Source organism: Protopterus annectens, chromosome 5.part0 (genome assembly GCF_019279795.1).
Source record: "Protopterus annectens isolate FY-2018-M chromosome 5.part0, PAN1.0, whole genome shotgun sequence".
NCBI classification, from domain to species: Eukaryota; Metazoa; Chordata; order Ceratodontiformes; family Protopteridae; genus Protopterus; species Protopterus annectens.
In genome coordinates, this window is record NC_056735.1 from 1,813,270,617 (window position 1) to 1,813,284,061 (window position 13,445).

Below are 13,445 nucleotides of genomic sequence, written 5' to 3' on the forward strand. Positions count from 1 at the left end.
CAAATACATAATAGTATTGCAAACACTTATCATTACACTGCAGTGTTATGCCACTGCTAACAGAGTTGCAATCCTTCCCCTAAACAGTTCTGTATTTACACTTCTATGATTTTTCCTTCATGAGTGAGTCACAAATGCTACAATAAAGCAGCATGCATCCTAGAAATACAATACATTCATGAAATGAAGTACATTGGACTTTACGCAATTCAAATGATGTACTAATATCCTGTATAGCATAATCTATAAATGTAAAAAAAAATGCAAACACTTATCTTTCAGATTGCCATCAGCAGTACTTCCCCATATGGTTTCAGTATTAATGTCATGAATTCCCATTTATAAATGGCACTTGTTTCATTACTATTAACATGAGCCAACTGCATCTGACATTCACAACAATGAAAAACACCAATTCTCCTCATACCAAGTATTCTATAAAATTCAAAGTGTGCTGCTTCACAATAAGTTATAACCTTATTGCTATTTTTATCATACTCGATATGCTTCGTACTTTCCCAAAACACTTGCTCCCTAACTTGAGTGATCTCAACTAAATACAGTAGAGAGTCAATTATCCAAAATGTTAATTATCTGAATTCCAATGAAACACAAGAAAACAAACTGCAAAATCCCAAAGAATAAGGCACCACGCCTGGAACAACAAATACATTTATAATAAAGTGCTTTTCGTCCACACCAAATAGTCGAACTTCATCAGATACAAGTACTTCATTCACAAGAAACAGTTTAAATAACCCTCTCAGTAAGTTACGTGACATCCCAGCTAAAAATTTAAAGTGCTAGTCACATCTGTTTAAGAAATAACAGCATATATTTAAAATGACCATGTTAACATTTCTAAAATCCACAATTACACTAGTTAAAAAAAATGTTAAACTTCTGTCCAGCAATTTAATAGAACAGTGAATATGAGCATAAAACTTAAAAATGCAAAAATGTATTTAGCGGAAACGTCCCCAATACTATCTCATTAGATTTTTCAATTTCAAAATACACATTAGGGAATATATCATTGAGAGCTGGGTGGCTGTAGGCATTTAATCGAATGATTATGATAACAAGATTGAATCTGTTTTGAATGCTGATTCCTACCAACAAGTTTCATTAAATTAATACAATACAGCTAATCAAAGTATAAGAATTTACATTAATGACTTATACATTGAAGGAAAAATAGACAAATTTATACAACTACATGCAGATACTGACACCTATGGCACCAGTCATGTTCGGAGTCCCCAAAGTTCATAAGGACCTTCAAAATCTGCCATTAAGGCCCATTGTAGATGGTAGAAATTCAGCTACATATGCATGTGCAAAAGTGATGGATTCAATGGTGAAAAAATATGTACAAACTGAGGCACAAATTTGCAGGGACTCCTGGACATTTCTTGAAAAAAATGAATGAACTTGACTTCAACACACAACACAATTTTCCTACAGTGGATGTAAGAGACCTTTATACATCCATAGCACAAGACCTACACATAGAATGGGTGGTAAATATCTTAAGGAGCAAAGGCACCCCAAGCACAGATATTTCCTTGGTTGAAGAGTTGTTAGACAATACACTGTCCAACAATTTCATTCATTTAAAAAAAACTTTTATTTACAAACGATGGGAGTAGCAATGGGGTCACCTTGTGGCTCCAGTTTTGCCAACTTAGTAATGCTTATTGGGAACACACTTACATTTTCAACATCCAGGAAATTACCAGTCAAATAGTATATTTTACACGTTACCTGGATGACATGTTTTTGCTAATAAAAGGTAACAAACAGAGGGAGGATGAAGCGGAAAGGTTCAGGGGGAGACCATACTGGACCCACCCTGAAGAAAATGTGGGAACGTCTTCCCAATCCCTAGTCCTGAATTTATCTCACAAGATCCTTACTAGGTATGAAGTACAGGTTTTGACAAAGAGTTTATCCTTTATTCCTAGCAGTGTAAGCAATGTTACTGATTCAGTTTTGGACACTAGACCTTTTGCACGTAATATACAATTGAAATTGGAATTTGAGGATGATAATAGGTCAGGTAATACTGGTACATTCCGTACCCCTAGCTTATATGTTCCAACTTTACATCCCTTGGTGGATACTTTTAGTAAATTAGTTGAACAAGATCTGCATGAGTTGAATAAATTAAATAAAGATAAAAGCAGGAAAGCCAGGAGACAGAACCTAACCTTTAATCAGAGGAAGGCCCTATCTGACTTGTCCAAGGACTCTTCCATAGTTATTCGTCCTGCAGATAAAGGAGGACCTATTGTTATCATGGACTCTGAAGACTATTTAGAGAGTATGATTTTAATGTTGAATGAAGGTAATTATTATTCTAAGATCGAATTAAATGAGGTCACTAACAAGATATTCAAGATCTATGATATGTTAGAAGACCTTTATAAAAGTCGAGACATAGATCATATCTTAATGAAGTTTTTAAGAGTTAATAAACCCCTCATACCAATTATACAGGGTCTTCCCAAGATTCACAAGTCATTGGAAAAGCCACCATTACATCCCATAGTAGCTGGGAGAGGCTGGGTTACCGAACCCCTATCACTTTACCTGGAACATTTCTTCAGACCTATAGTTAATGCCAGTTCCACCATTTTAAGGGACAGTAAACAATTTCTTTTAGAATTATATACATTTATTAAAGAAATACCTGACAATAAACCTTATATCCTTGTAACTATGGATGTTAAAAGTCTGTTTACTGTGATCCCCAATGACATAAGAGTGTTGATGGTACATCAATTTTTAACAGAACACTCTGATTTAACTCCCACCATTATAGATCAGTTAACCATGTTATTGGAAGTTGTTTTACAAAATAATGTTTTTACTTTTAATAATGAGTTTTATTTGCAGAATGATGGCGTAGCTATGGGCACTTCTTGTGCCAACAGCTACGCCAATATAGTAATGGCTAAGTGGGAGGAAGACCAATTATTTCCTCTACATGAATTTTGATATAAAGCTTTATTTTACAAACGTTTTGTGGACGACCTCTTTTTTATATGGTTTGGCACGGAAGTAGAACTTCTTCATTTGGTATCAATTGTTAATGGTCTCACTAGTTTTCTTAGTTTTACTACCAACTATTCTAGAGATAGGATTTCCTTCCTAGATGTAGACATAATAAGGCTGGACAATGGAATGTTGAATACTACAATTCATCGTAAAGCGTGTTATAGAAACACTTTACTTCATCGAGAAAGTATGCATCCTCCATTTGTTTTTAAAAACGTAGTCATGGGTCAGGCTATGAGAGCCTCTAGACTTAATCCGACCCATGATGATTTTATGTTAGAGATTTCCAACCTTAAAGAAAAGTTGATCGATAGACGTTATAAATCAAGTGAATTAAATGAAGCCATCAGTACAGTGAATTTACTTAGAGCCTCTACAGCAAGACCATATTTTTCTGAAGAAGGAGCTACTGAGGTTCGTCGAGAGAACCTTCTGAGCTCAACACATTTAAGAATACCTTTATTTTACACCTCAGATGTGTTTAATGTTAAGAAAACATTTGAGAAATATTGAAATGTACTACTGTTAGATGAAAACATAGATAGGATAGTGGGACCCAGACCCACTTATGCCTTTAGGAATAGAAGAAATTTGAAACGTATCCTTTGTCATCGTCCACTAGGCAAGGAACTTTTTGACTTCTCTAGGGATTCAGCAAATACTAAGCCCTGTAAAAAGTGTAAACAGTGTCCATATATTGATGAGAGGACTTTATTTACACATCCTATCACTGGTGTTGAATTTTATTTTCATACCAACTCTAGTTGCCAAAGTGAACATGTGGTTTATTTAGCTAGATGTGTTTCCTGTGTATCTTTTTATATAGGTAAAACCAATAGAAGACTCAAGGAGCGCATAAGGGAACATGTTTACCACATTCGCATAGGCACTCCTACAAATGCCTTAGCCAAGCACGTTATGGAAAGGGGCCCCAATCATACATTTGTTTTTTCAGTGATTCAGATTTTTAAACCAAATTTACGTGGGGGTGACATTGAGACATTTACAGAAGAGAATGAACTCAGGTGGATCATTAGATGTCAAGCAGACAGAGAGCCTGGTCTCAATGACAAAGCTTCCCTCAAACCTATTCTGCGAAAAAGAAGACTTACAGTATCCACCTGAATTATTTAATAGTTTGTTGCTTCATTTGAAATGTTTATTAAATATTAAATATTTATGTATTTTATAAGAATGTTTTTATGATAGCACTTTAGAAAGTAGCTGTTCTTAATGATATATATATATATATATATATATATATATATACATCAGTAGTTGTAATATATATTTTAATTGAATGACGTAGTGAATTGTTACACCAATGAAATGCTTTCCTATAATATTTAAAAGGTTGTGGTTTTTTCATTGTATATGTCTGAAGAAGCCGAAAGGTGAAAGCGCTTACATGTGAGAATAAACCCTGGACTGTCTATTTAGTCCGCGTATTATTGAAGTATTGCTTTTGCTGCTTTTTTGCTGCCTTAACAAATTTACACTTGAGGACCAATGTGCTTGATTCCTGTGGATGCTTAGATTATTATTTTGGATAATTCAGACTGTAAACATTTCTTCCCCAGATACTTTACAGTCAGAGGAGTCAATACATGCAGTAACAACAACAACCCTTGCTTCAGAATGTAACTTTAGTCTAGGTTTTGTCACGACATTAAACTTGGACTTTAGCTACATTAGAGATATAGTTTGCAAAAACTGGAATAATCTCACAGAAGACAAGGAATTAGTCGTAAAATTGGAGCCTTCCCCTAAATTTATTTTGAGAAGAGCTACCAATTTTAAAAATCCACTCAAATGAAACACTAAATCCAACTCAATTTATGCAGGAATGAAGCAATGTGGGAATTGCCATTACTGTACATACATGGACGTGGGCCTCACAACAATAGTGAACAATAATAAGATAACCTGTAGAATGAAACACAGCTGTAACTCTATGATGGTGGTTTATTTAGCCAAGTGTCAGTTGTGTGAATCAATCTACATAGGCAAAACAGAAAGAAGGCTTAGGGATAGAATCTATGAACATGTATATAGTATCAGTAGACAAAAAATGGAAAATGCTTTAAATTTGGAGTTATAGATCAGGTGGCACAGAATCCTAGGGGAGGCCCCATCAAGTTAGAACTCGAAAGATTAGAACTTATTTGGCAAATTCGACTAAATGCCTACAACCACCCAGGACTCAATGATATGTGTTTCCTAATGTGTATTTTGAAATTGAAAAATCTAATGAGATAGTATTGGGGACCTTTCTCCTAAATACATTTTTGCATTTTTAAGTTTTATACTCATATTCAATGTTCTATTAAATTGCTGGACAGAAGTTTAACATATTTTTGTTTTAACTAGTGGAATTGTAGATTTTAGAAATATTAACATCGTCATTTTAAATATATGGTGTTATTTCTTAAATAGATGTGACTAGCACTTTAAAATTTTAGCTGGGATGTCATGTGACTTACTGAGCTGGGATGTCATGTGACTTACTGAGAGGGTTATTTAAACTGTTTCTTGTGAATGAAGTATTTGTATCTGATGAAGTTCGACTATTTGGTGTGGACGAAAAGCGCTTTATAATAAATTAATTTGTTGTTCCATACATGGTGCCTTATCCTTTGGGATTTTGATGTTAATTGTCTGAACACAGCCTTCCAAAGTTTTCAGATAGGAAAAATCATAAAGTCTTAATATGTAAATGTTATACGTATTCACTTGTGCATGTTTTTTAGCTTGTAGCCCGCTTGTGTGTGAAAAATATTCTTTATTTCCCACTGGACTCGCTGAATGGTTGAAAAGTGTATTCCTTGTGTGCAGAAAACACAAGATTTTAGAAGTTTTTTATCAAGTTCAATGTATTATGTTTGTTTATCCAAACTGTTTAATTATCCAAACTACCCTAATTATTTTGGATAATCTACTCTGTACTGTATGGCGGTATTAAACTTATTCACATATAATCAGGCTCATATACACAATTTGTATGCAAATTAGGCTGAATTATGCTTATCTCTATGAATCACAGTCATACTTCAGTACTTATCTTAACAGATTCATGTAACAAGACCAGTGGTGAGCCAAGTTGTCCTCAGACATGTGCAAGTAAGCCTGATATATCTTACATCTCATTACATTTGTAATAGGGAAAATGGAGCCACCAACATTTAGGTTGCAAAATCACAATGCGTAATCCATTCCTGCATACTGTGACACACCTTATTATCTCAAAACACTCAGTAGTTTGTATTATAGCAAAGTGAACAAATTGTAGAATTCAGTATTCAGTTTCTTGGAGAGCAGTACAATCAGACACTGAGTGACCAGCTACAAGGCAATTCAGGGATTTTGCAGAACAGTTCACCATTGAGATGTTTGTTTGTCTTTCGGCTTTTTCCCAGTAAGGGGTCACCACAGCGGAACTCCGGTCCACTAGTAATTGGTAGTAGATTTTTACGAAACGCTGAGGTGCCAGCTCGACGCCCAACCTTCAACGAAGGCATGCCCATTTACGCATGCATGTCTTTCAAATGCTACCCAATCGCGGGGAGGACATGCAGACTCCACACAGAAGGCACTCCCAAGCCAAGCTGAGAATCGAACGGGAGAACCTCTTGCTGTGAGCTAACAAAGCTACCACCGTACCACTGCATACTAATCCTAAATTCCTTTTAACATGCATACTAGTGCTGTTATAACATTTCCATTCCTATCATTCATTTCCAAATGCCGCTGTAATTTTGAAGTCATTGGTACTTATATTGCTGGTAGGTAGTGGTGGTTACAATCATGAAACATATTGCTCACACTGTCTATACACCAAGTCCTTATGATATTAGCTTCCACAAATCTTTTTAAAAATAATCAATAATATTCAGTATTGTATGTATAATAGCTAATAGGCTTATTTTAAGCTATCAGAATTAACCTAGTATAGATTTTCTTGCAAGGAATAGCTGAAACGTTTTTTCCCCACAATTCATATTGAGAAAGTTGCAGAATTTTTCATTTCCAGTTTATATTGACTTGTGGTATAAGATTGGGGGGGTTAGATTATGGGGAAGGATATCTCTGTTCACTTCTTATATTTACTAAATAATTTATGAATGCAACATCATATTTCTGCCAAGTAACATAAGGTATCTATATATCATTTTTATTTATTTTCATGTTATTGATCTGTTTGTATTTATGAATTACTTTACAAGCAAATAGAAAATAATAACAAAAAATACTAAATGAAATAAGATAAATGCTAACAAAGATAGTTTTGGGGAGCCAACAGAATAAGTATATAGCAGTTTTGATAAGGTATAGTATGTTATACAAAGTCTGGTGTTTATGGTCAGCTTGCAAAATATTCAAGATATAACTTTCCTCTCCTATAAGTAGTGCAGTGCCCTTTTAGGCAGTGTGGATCATACTACCACTTGCAGATGTGCTATACTCTTGTGGGGTTTATGGAAATGAGCTTCCTTGCTTGTCTCCTTGCATGTTGTCCAGTTAAAAGATGTGTAATACAGGATTCTTAGATGCCTATTTTATGCAAATAATGCGAACCAGAATCAAATTGAGTAAGTGTACATGGCAATCTTGTCATGCACTTCTATGCATTTCAGTGATGGGAATCTGTTCAGGGTGAATTGGACAGATTGTCAATTTAAGTAAACTATGGTGCGCGCGCGCGTGTGTGTGTGTGTGTGTCTGTGTATATGAGAATGCATGCATATGTATGTCTATGTTACACTATATGTGTGAAAGCATTGGGGAAGTGAGTGGGCCTTTGAATGTCTGTGCATTAATGGCTATTGTATGTGTGTGTGTGGGTGTGGGTGTGTGTGCCTTTGGATGGGAGTGATAGTCCCTGTATATGCTTCTTTTAGTATCTGTGCTTCCCAGTAGCTCAGGTGGTAGGTGTTCCACTGAGTAATTGTTTCAGTTGCTTTATACAGTGATTCATAGTCATGTTAATTCCCAAGTAATGAGATTTTGCTCTTTTGGGAATGTGAATGACTATGAATGCTAAATAGCACAGCAATGCAATTCAGCACTTTGTAGGATGAGTTGAACAGTTGTTTTATTTTAAGTAGTGGAGACTAGGATTTTGAAAATACTACTAAGAGAGCAGAATCAAAGAAGGAGTATTAGAGCCTACAGTCTAAAATCAAAGAGAGGAAAATACAATCTGTAGTAGTATTACAAACAGAAGAGCACCTGCATTTGATCAGAAAGTAGTGAGGGCAAATTCCTTTTATTCTAGCAAAACAGCAGTAGTACCTGGTAAAGTGAGACATATTTTCTATGAACTTATAAAGTTAGGTAAAGAAGAAATGGTTTTAATTGAACAAGGGGTATAATTTCAGAGTTTGGGTTCACCAACTGAACCACTGAGCAGGCAATGAAAATGCAGTACCTTTCTATGAGAAGTGATGAGTATAAAGATCTGGTGAAAGGGTGTACATACACTGAAGTACATTCTAGCAATTGCAACCCAAAATATGATGACATGCTGCTGACTGTTCACAAATTCAGGCATGTTTAATAATTATCTCATAATAATTAGTCAATATTTTTTGAGGAATAGTTTGATGGCTGCATCCAGCATATAGTGTGTTAGAACTTACCAGCTGTATTTTTTGCCTCTGCAGCTCACAAATGAAATTAAGACAATGACAGAGAAGACATCAAAACATAGGAGTGAACAAATTGTAGAATTCACTATTCTGCTTCTCGGCGAGCAGTACAATGAGACTCTGAGTGACCCAGCTACGAGATGGTTCAAGGAGCTGGCAGAACAGTTCATCACTGAGGTACTAATCTTAAATTTCTTACCTTTCTTAACAGCTTATTTCCTGACTACCTGCCAGCATCACATCTCTCTAAAGCTGCTAAATTATTCTGTTACCCTGATGTGATTGTGATGCCCTAGCTCCATTTCCATTCTGTTTTTTATTTTCTTTCTTTATATGCTCTTTTTTATTTCAGAACTTCCAGTATGCTGTATGGATAATGAAACAAATTAATTGACAACCTAAGAAATGCTAGAGATTTTAAAGTGCAATATTAACTTTTTGTTGTTTTACTGTGAAAGTTATTACGCAGGGCGAAAGTGACTTTGAATCTATCCATTATACAAATCTTAGTCAAAGCTATCCTTTAGTCATGTTTCAAGATCCATCTGTGTCAGCAAAATTATGAAACGATTTTTATTGGAAAAGAACTTGCAAAATTTTAAGAAAGGAAATCGTATGCTACCTCACATAAACTGAAACAATCAATGAGGTGTGAATTGTGTTGGGATGATATGAACAACTGAACATAGAGAAACCCTGTTCAAATACTCACTTAAATGCTTGAGTGTCCTGCATCTACAGAGCAGACACAGGAATATATTCAGTGCATACAGTTATGTTTGGAATTAAAGTTTAGTATATAGATTTGGTCTGAGTAAGAGGATAGTGAAAGTAAAATAGTGTTGAGGTATGAGTTAAGAGTTTAGAAAAGCTAATGCATAAATAGGTGGTTGTAAAGTGTGACACAGAAATGGAAGACATGCAAAATGATATTTATTACGACTTTACATTTTAGGAAGAAAAAATAATATTTGTAGCAAATGTCATTGTTTGCATAGATGGAGGTATAAAACAGTAACCCAGTACAGAGTTACTGACTAAATGAGGCAGATAAGGCGGTACAATAGGTGAAAGATTTTTTCAGCAAATATTTTTATTGGATTTTATCCATAGATGTAGTATAAACCAATAGAAAAACTCAATATTGTTATTTATTGCATATCTGTGCTAAAAAGCACATTCCATAGAGAGAAAAAATATCCAGACCGGTTTCGGCCAGTACAATACAGCCTTCTTCAGTGTAGAAAACAGATATCACAAAAAATCCCTCTATTTATATCTGTGGCAATCAGAAATAATATGACTCATCAAATAACTTAAAGGTGCTCATTCAATCCAGGGGGGAATAAACAACCTAATTTAATAATCCATTTTTCTCCATCTGAGACATAATTTGATGCCAACCCGCAGTCTTAGCTCTATTGCCTTTAATTTTGTCAATAATGGTAAAATGGAAATTGGCTCTGGGATGTTTGATTGTATGTTTATATAGGGCATTAGTGCGATACTTGTGTCTTAAATCACTTAGGTGTTCAGCTATTCTGAATTTTACTGACCTAGAGGTTTGCTCTACATAAAAGGCAGAGCAACCCCATGTAACAAGATAAATAACCCAGTCTGACTGGCAATTCCCAAAAAGCGAAATAGTATAAACCATACTTGTATTTCTGCTGATGAAACTGGTTGTTTTGTTCATTCTAGGGCAATATACACAATGACCACAAGGGAAACTTCCCTTTATGTGGTCCCCTAAAAGGGTTAATTGTATTGCCGGGTTCAATGAACAATGTCCTCTTTTGTAATGACTGAAAATGGAACCCAAATTTCTGCCTTTTCTATATGAAAGTAAACATCTATCTCCCAAAATTGTAGTTAGTTTATCATCTGCCTTAAGTTTATTCCAGTTCCATTGTACACTATTGGTCAGTCTCGCAGTATTACGTCCATTGGTAGTAACTTGCCGTATTACTGGGTTTGAGTCAAGAGCTTTTGTCTGATATTCAAGTAGCCCCTCACACTGTAGAGAATCAACACTGTTCCTAGCATGTAAAACCTGTCCCAACTTATAACCTCTATCTATGAACCGGGTGGTTAAATCATCCCTATAAGTATAATAAGAACTGTCATCAGAGCAAATACGTTTTATTCTCATATACTGAGATTTGGGAATATTCTTACATATATGTGGTGGATGATAGCCGGTGGCATGGAGGAACGAGTTATACTGGGGACATTTGTGGTAAACTTCAGATTTAAGAGTGTTATCTGATTCTCTGGTTATCAGAACATCAAGAAAAGTGATCTGATCACAGTTATAATTAACCGTAAATTGAATTCCCCATCTATTGAGATAATTCACAAACTCATGAAGATATTCTGAGTCCGCCCTCCATACCAACCAGCAATCATCTAAGTAATGCCTCCATATGTCCATGTCCTCAAGAAAAATGTTATGAGAATAGTCATATATAAGTTGCTCTTCTACATAGGCCATAAACAGATCGGCATAAATTTGTGCCTTTAATCTGTAAATAAAAAGCATCCCGATAAAGGAAAACATTTTTGGTGAGGACATATTCAGCTAATCCAATCAATAACATATTGAAACCAGGTGGATATAGCTCTGATCTATCAAGCCAATATTTTAAAGCCTCAATGCCAGCCCAATGTGGGATGTTGGTATAAAGAGACGTCAAATCTATGCTACACAATAACCAACCTGGTTCAAGTTGGGAGTCAGAAATAATCTGCAAGAATTCAGTAGTATCTTGAATTCTAGAGCATATCAACTTTAACAAAGGTTTCAGATGTTTTGTCAGGAACTGTGACAATGGTTCAGTCAAAGAACCCCTGCCAGACATGATCGGTCTTCCTGGGGGGTTATGTAAATTGATTTGATGAGTCACATGATTTCTGATTGCCACAGATATAAATAGTGGGATTTTTTGTGATATCTGTTTTCTACACTGAAGAAGGCTGTAATGCACTGGCCAAAACTGGTCTGGATATGTTTTCTCTCTGTGGAATGTGCTTTTTAGCACAGATATTCAAGAAATAACAATATTGAGTTTTTGCATCACTGTCTGCTGGTCAATGCGTTTTTGGAAAACTATTTTGGGAACTGGCAGTTGCCTTACTTGCAGGGGCTGTTTTTTTTGATAAACCAATAGAAAACATATTTACAAACCATGTATATAATTTTCAATTAGATTTTTTACAGGAATTTCTGGCTACAGTTATAAAACTCTGCATTCTTTACATCCATTTGCTCACTGATCTCATGAATACTGACACTCCACAACAATTTCTCTTTTTTGATGGCAGCAGATGATTAGAGTTTGGTCTTCTTTGCTTCTTCTAACCATATTTTACAGATGTTTTCCCACAAAGATACATACTTTGTATTATATCTGGAGAAGATTTTGAAAAACATAATGACATTCATTTATTTACTGAAAATGTAGTCTAGTCTTTAAAACAGAGGTAATTTCTGCATATCAACTGGCCAGTAATGTGTTTTTTTGACTACTGAATCATAATCCAACAATATTTAGATATTTATTTTACTTATTATTTGTTTACTGGGAAAGCCTGACTTGGAACAAAGCCAATTTTCAGTGGAGGCCCAGGGAGAAATGCTCCAGATGCATGTCTCTGAAACATGGGAAGAAACCCACATGAACGCAGGGAGAACATGCAAACTCCACAGAGAAGGCAATCCAGCCGAGAACCAGACTGAAGAACCACATGCTGTGAGGTGACAGCACTACCTCTGCACCACTGCATCATTATTATTATCACATACACATTGTGTGATGATAAGAAATATAAGCAGCTCTGTACTTATATGTGCTGTGGGTATGTCATATTATAGTACTGTAACTTTAAGAAACATTGCATCCCATAAATCTTAGAGTCTCATTTGCCAGTTGGTCTAGAGTTCACCATGAGAGATGAAACTGTTAACATCATTCTTGCTATAAAGTCATTTTATGTGCCAATAAAGTAGCTGCTTTTTTTTAAATGCTGCTCTTTCCTGATATAATTTTAACTGTCATCAAAGATGACTGGGTATAGGTATATATAATGATGTAGTGTTAGAAATGGAAATATTAAAAATGCAATTTCAAACCAGAAAAGCATGCTGATGACCAAAATCCAAGTTCTGAGATAGCCATTTTTATCAAAGAAATTGCGCTTTTACCCGGAGGTGTAGCTAGATATTCTAGTGCCTGGGGCTGTTGTCCAATTTGGCGCCCCTCCAAGAGCAAAAAATGCTCTTTTAACTTGAAGAACAAAATAAATTTCTTCTGTCTTTTTAAACCGTAGCTTGCTATACATGGAGCTCTAAAGTGTTTCAACACAAATGTAAAACCAGCATTCAAATGTTCTGAAGACCAATCACACGTTCTAACACTTTGTGCGCAGGACAGCTGGCCCCTTCACTTTGTCATAGATACACTTCTGTTTTTACCTCAAAAAGTAGTTGTTTTACTGAATATCGGATGATGAGTTCTATAAAACTGAATTTTCACCAAAAGGGCCAAATTTAACTTATCAGAGCCATTCAATTTTGCAACACCATTTGTCTGGCTGTTATGGGAGCTTTTAAACTGTAGCTAAACTAGATAAAGAAAGTGAAGAAACCCATGTAATACTTTATTATGGCATATGGGCAAAGAAGTAAAAGCAATATATATCATTGATTTTCATTTCCTTAGGACCAGAGTGTTA

General features: G+C 35.3%; 1 protein-coding gene across 1 annotated transcript in view; it reads left to right on the forward strand.

Moving 5' to 3' along the window:
- IMPG2 (interphotoreceptor matrix proteoglycan 2) overlaps nt 1-13,445 on the forward strand; it is a 1,485,782-nt gene that overhangs the window by 745,763 nt on the left and 726,574 nt on the right. Inside the window, exons 7-9 of the mRNA XM_044072040.1 lie at nt 1,732-2,650; nt 3,890-4,176; nt 8,727-8,888. Coding sequence (XP_043927975.1) covers nt 1,732-2,650; nt 3,890-4,176; nt 8,727-8,888 — 1,368 coding nt within the window. The remainder of the gene's footprint in view (nt 1-1,731; nt 2,651-3,889; nt 4,177-8,726; nt 8,889-13,445) is intronic.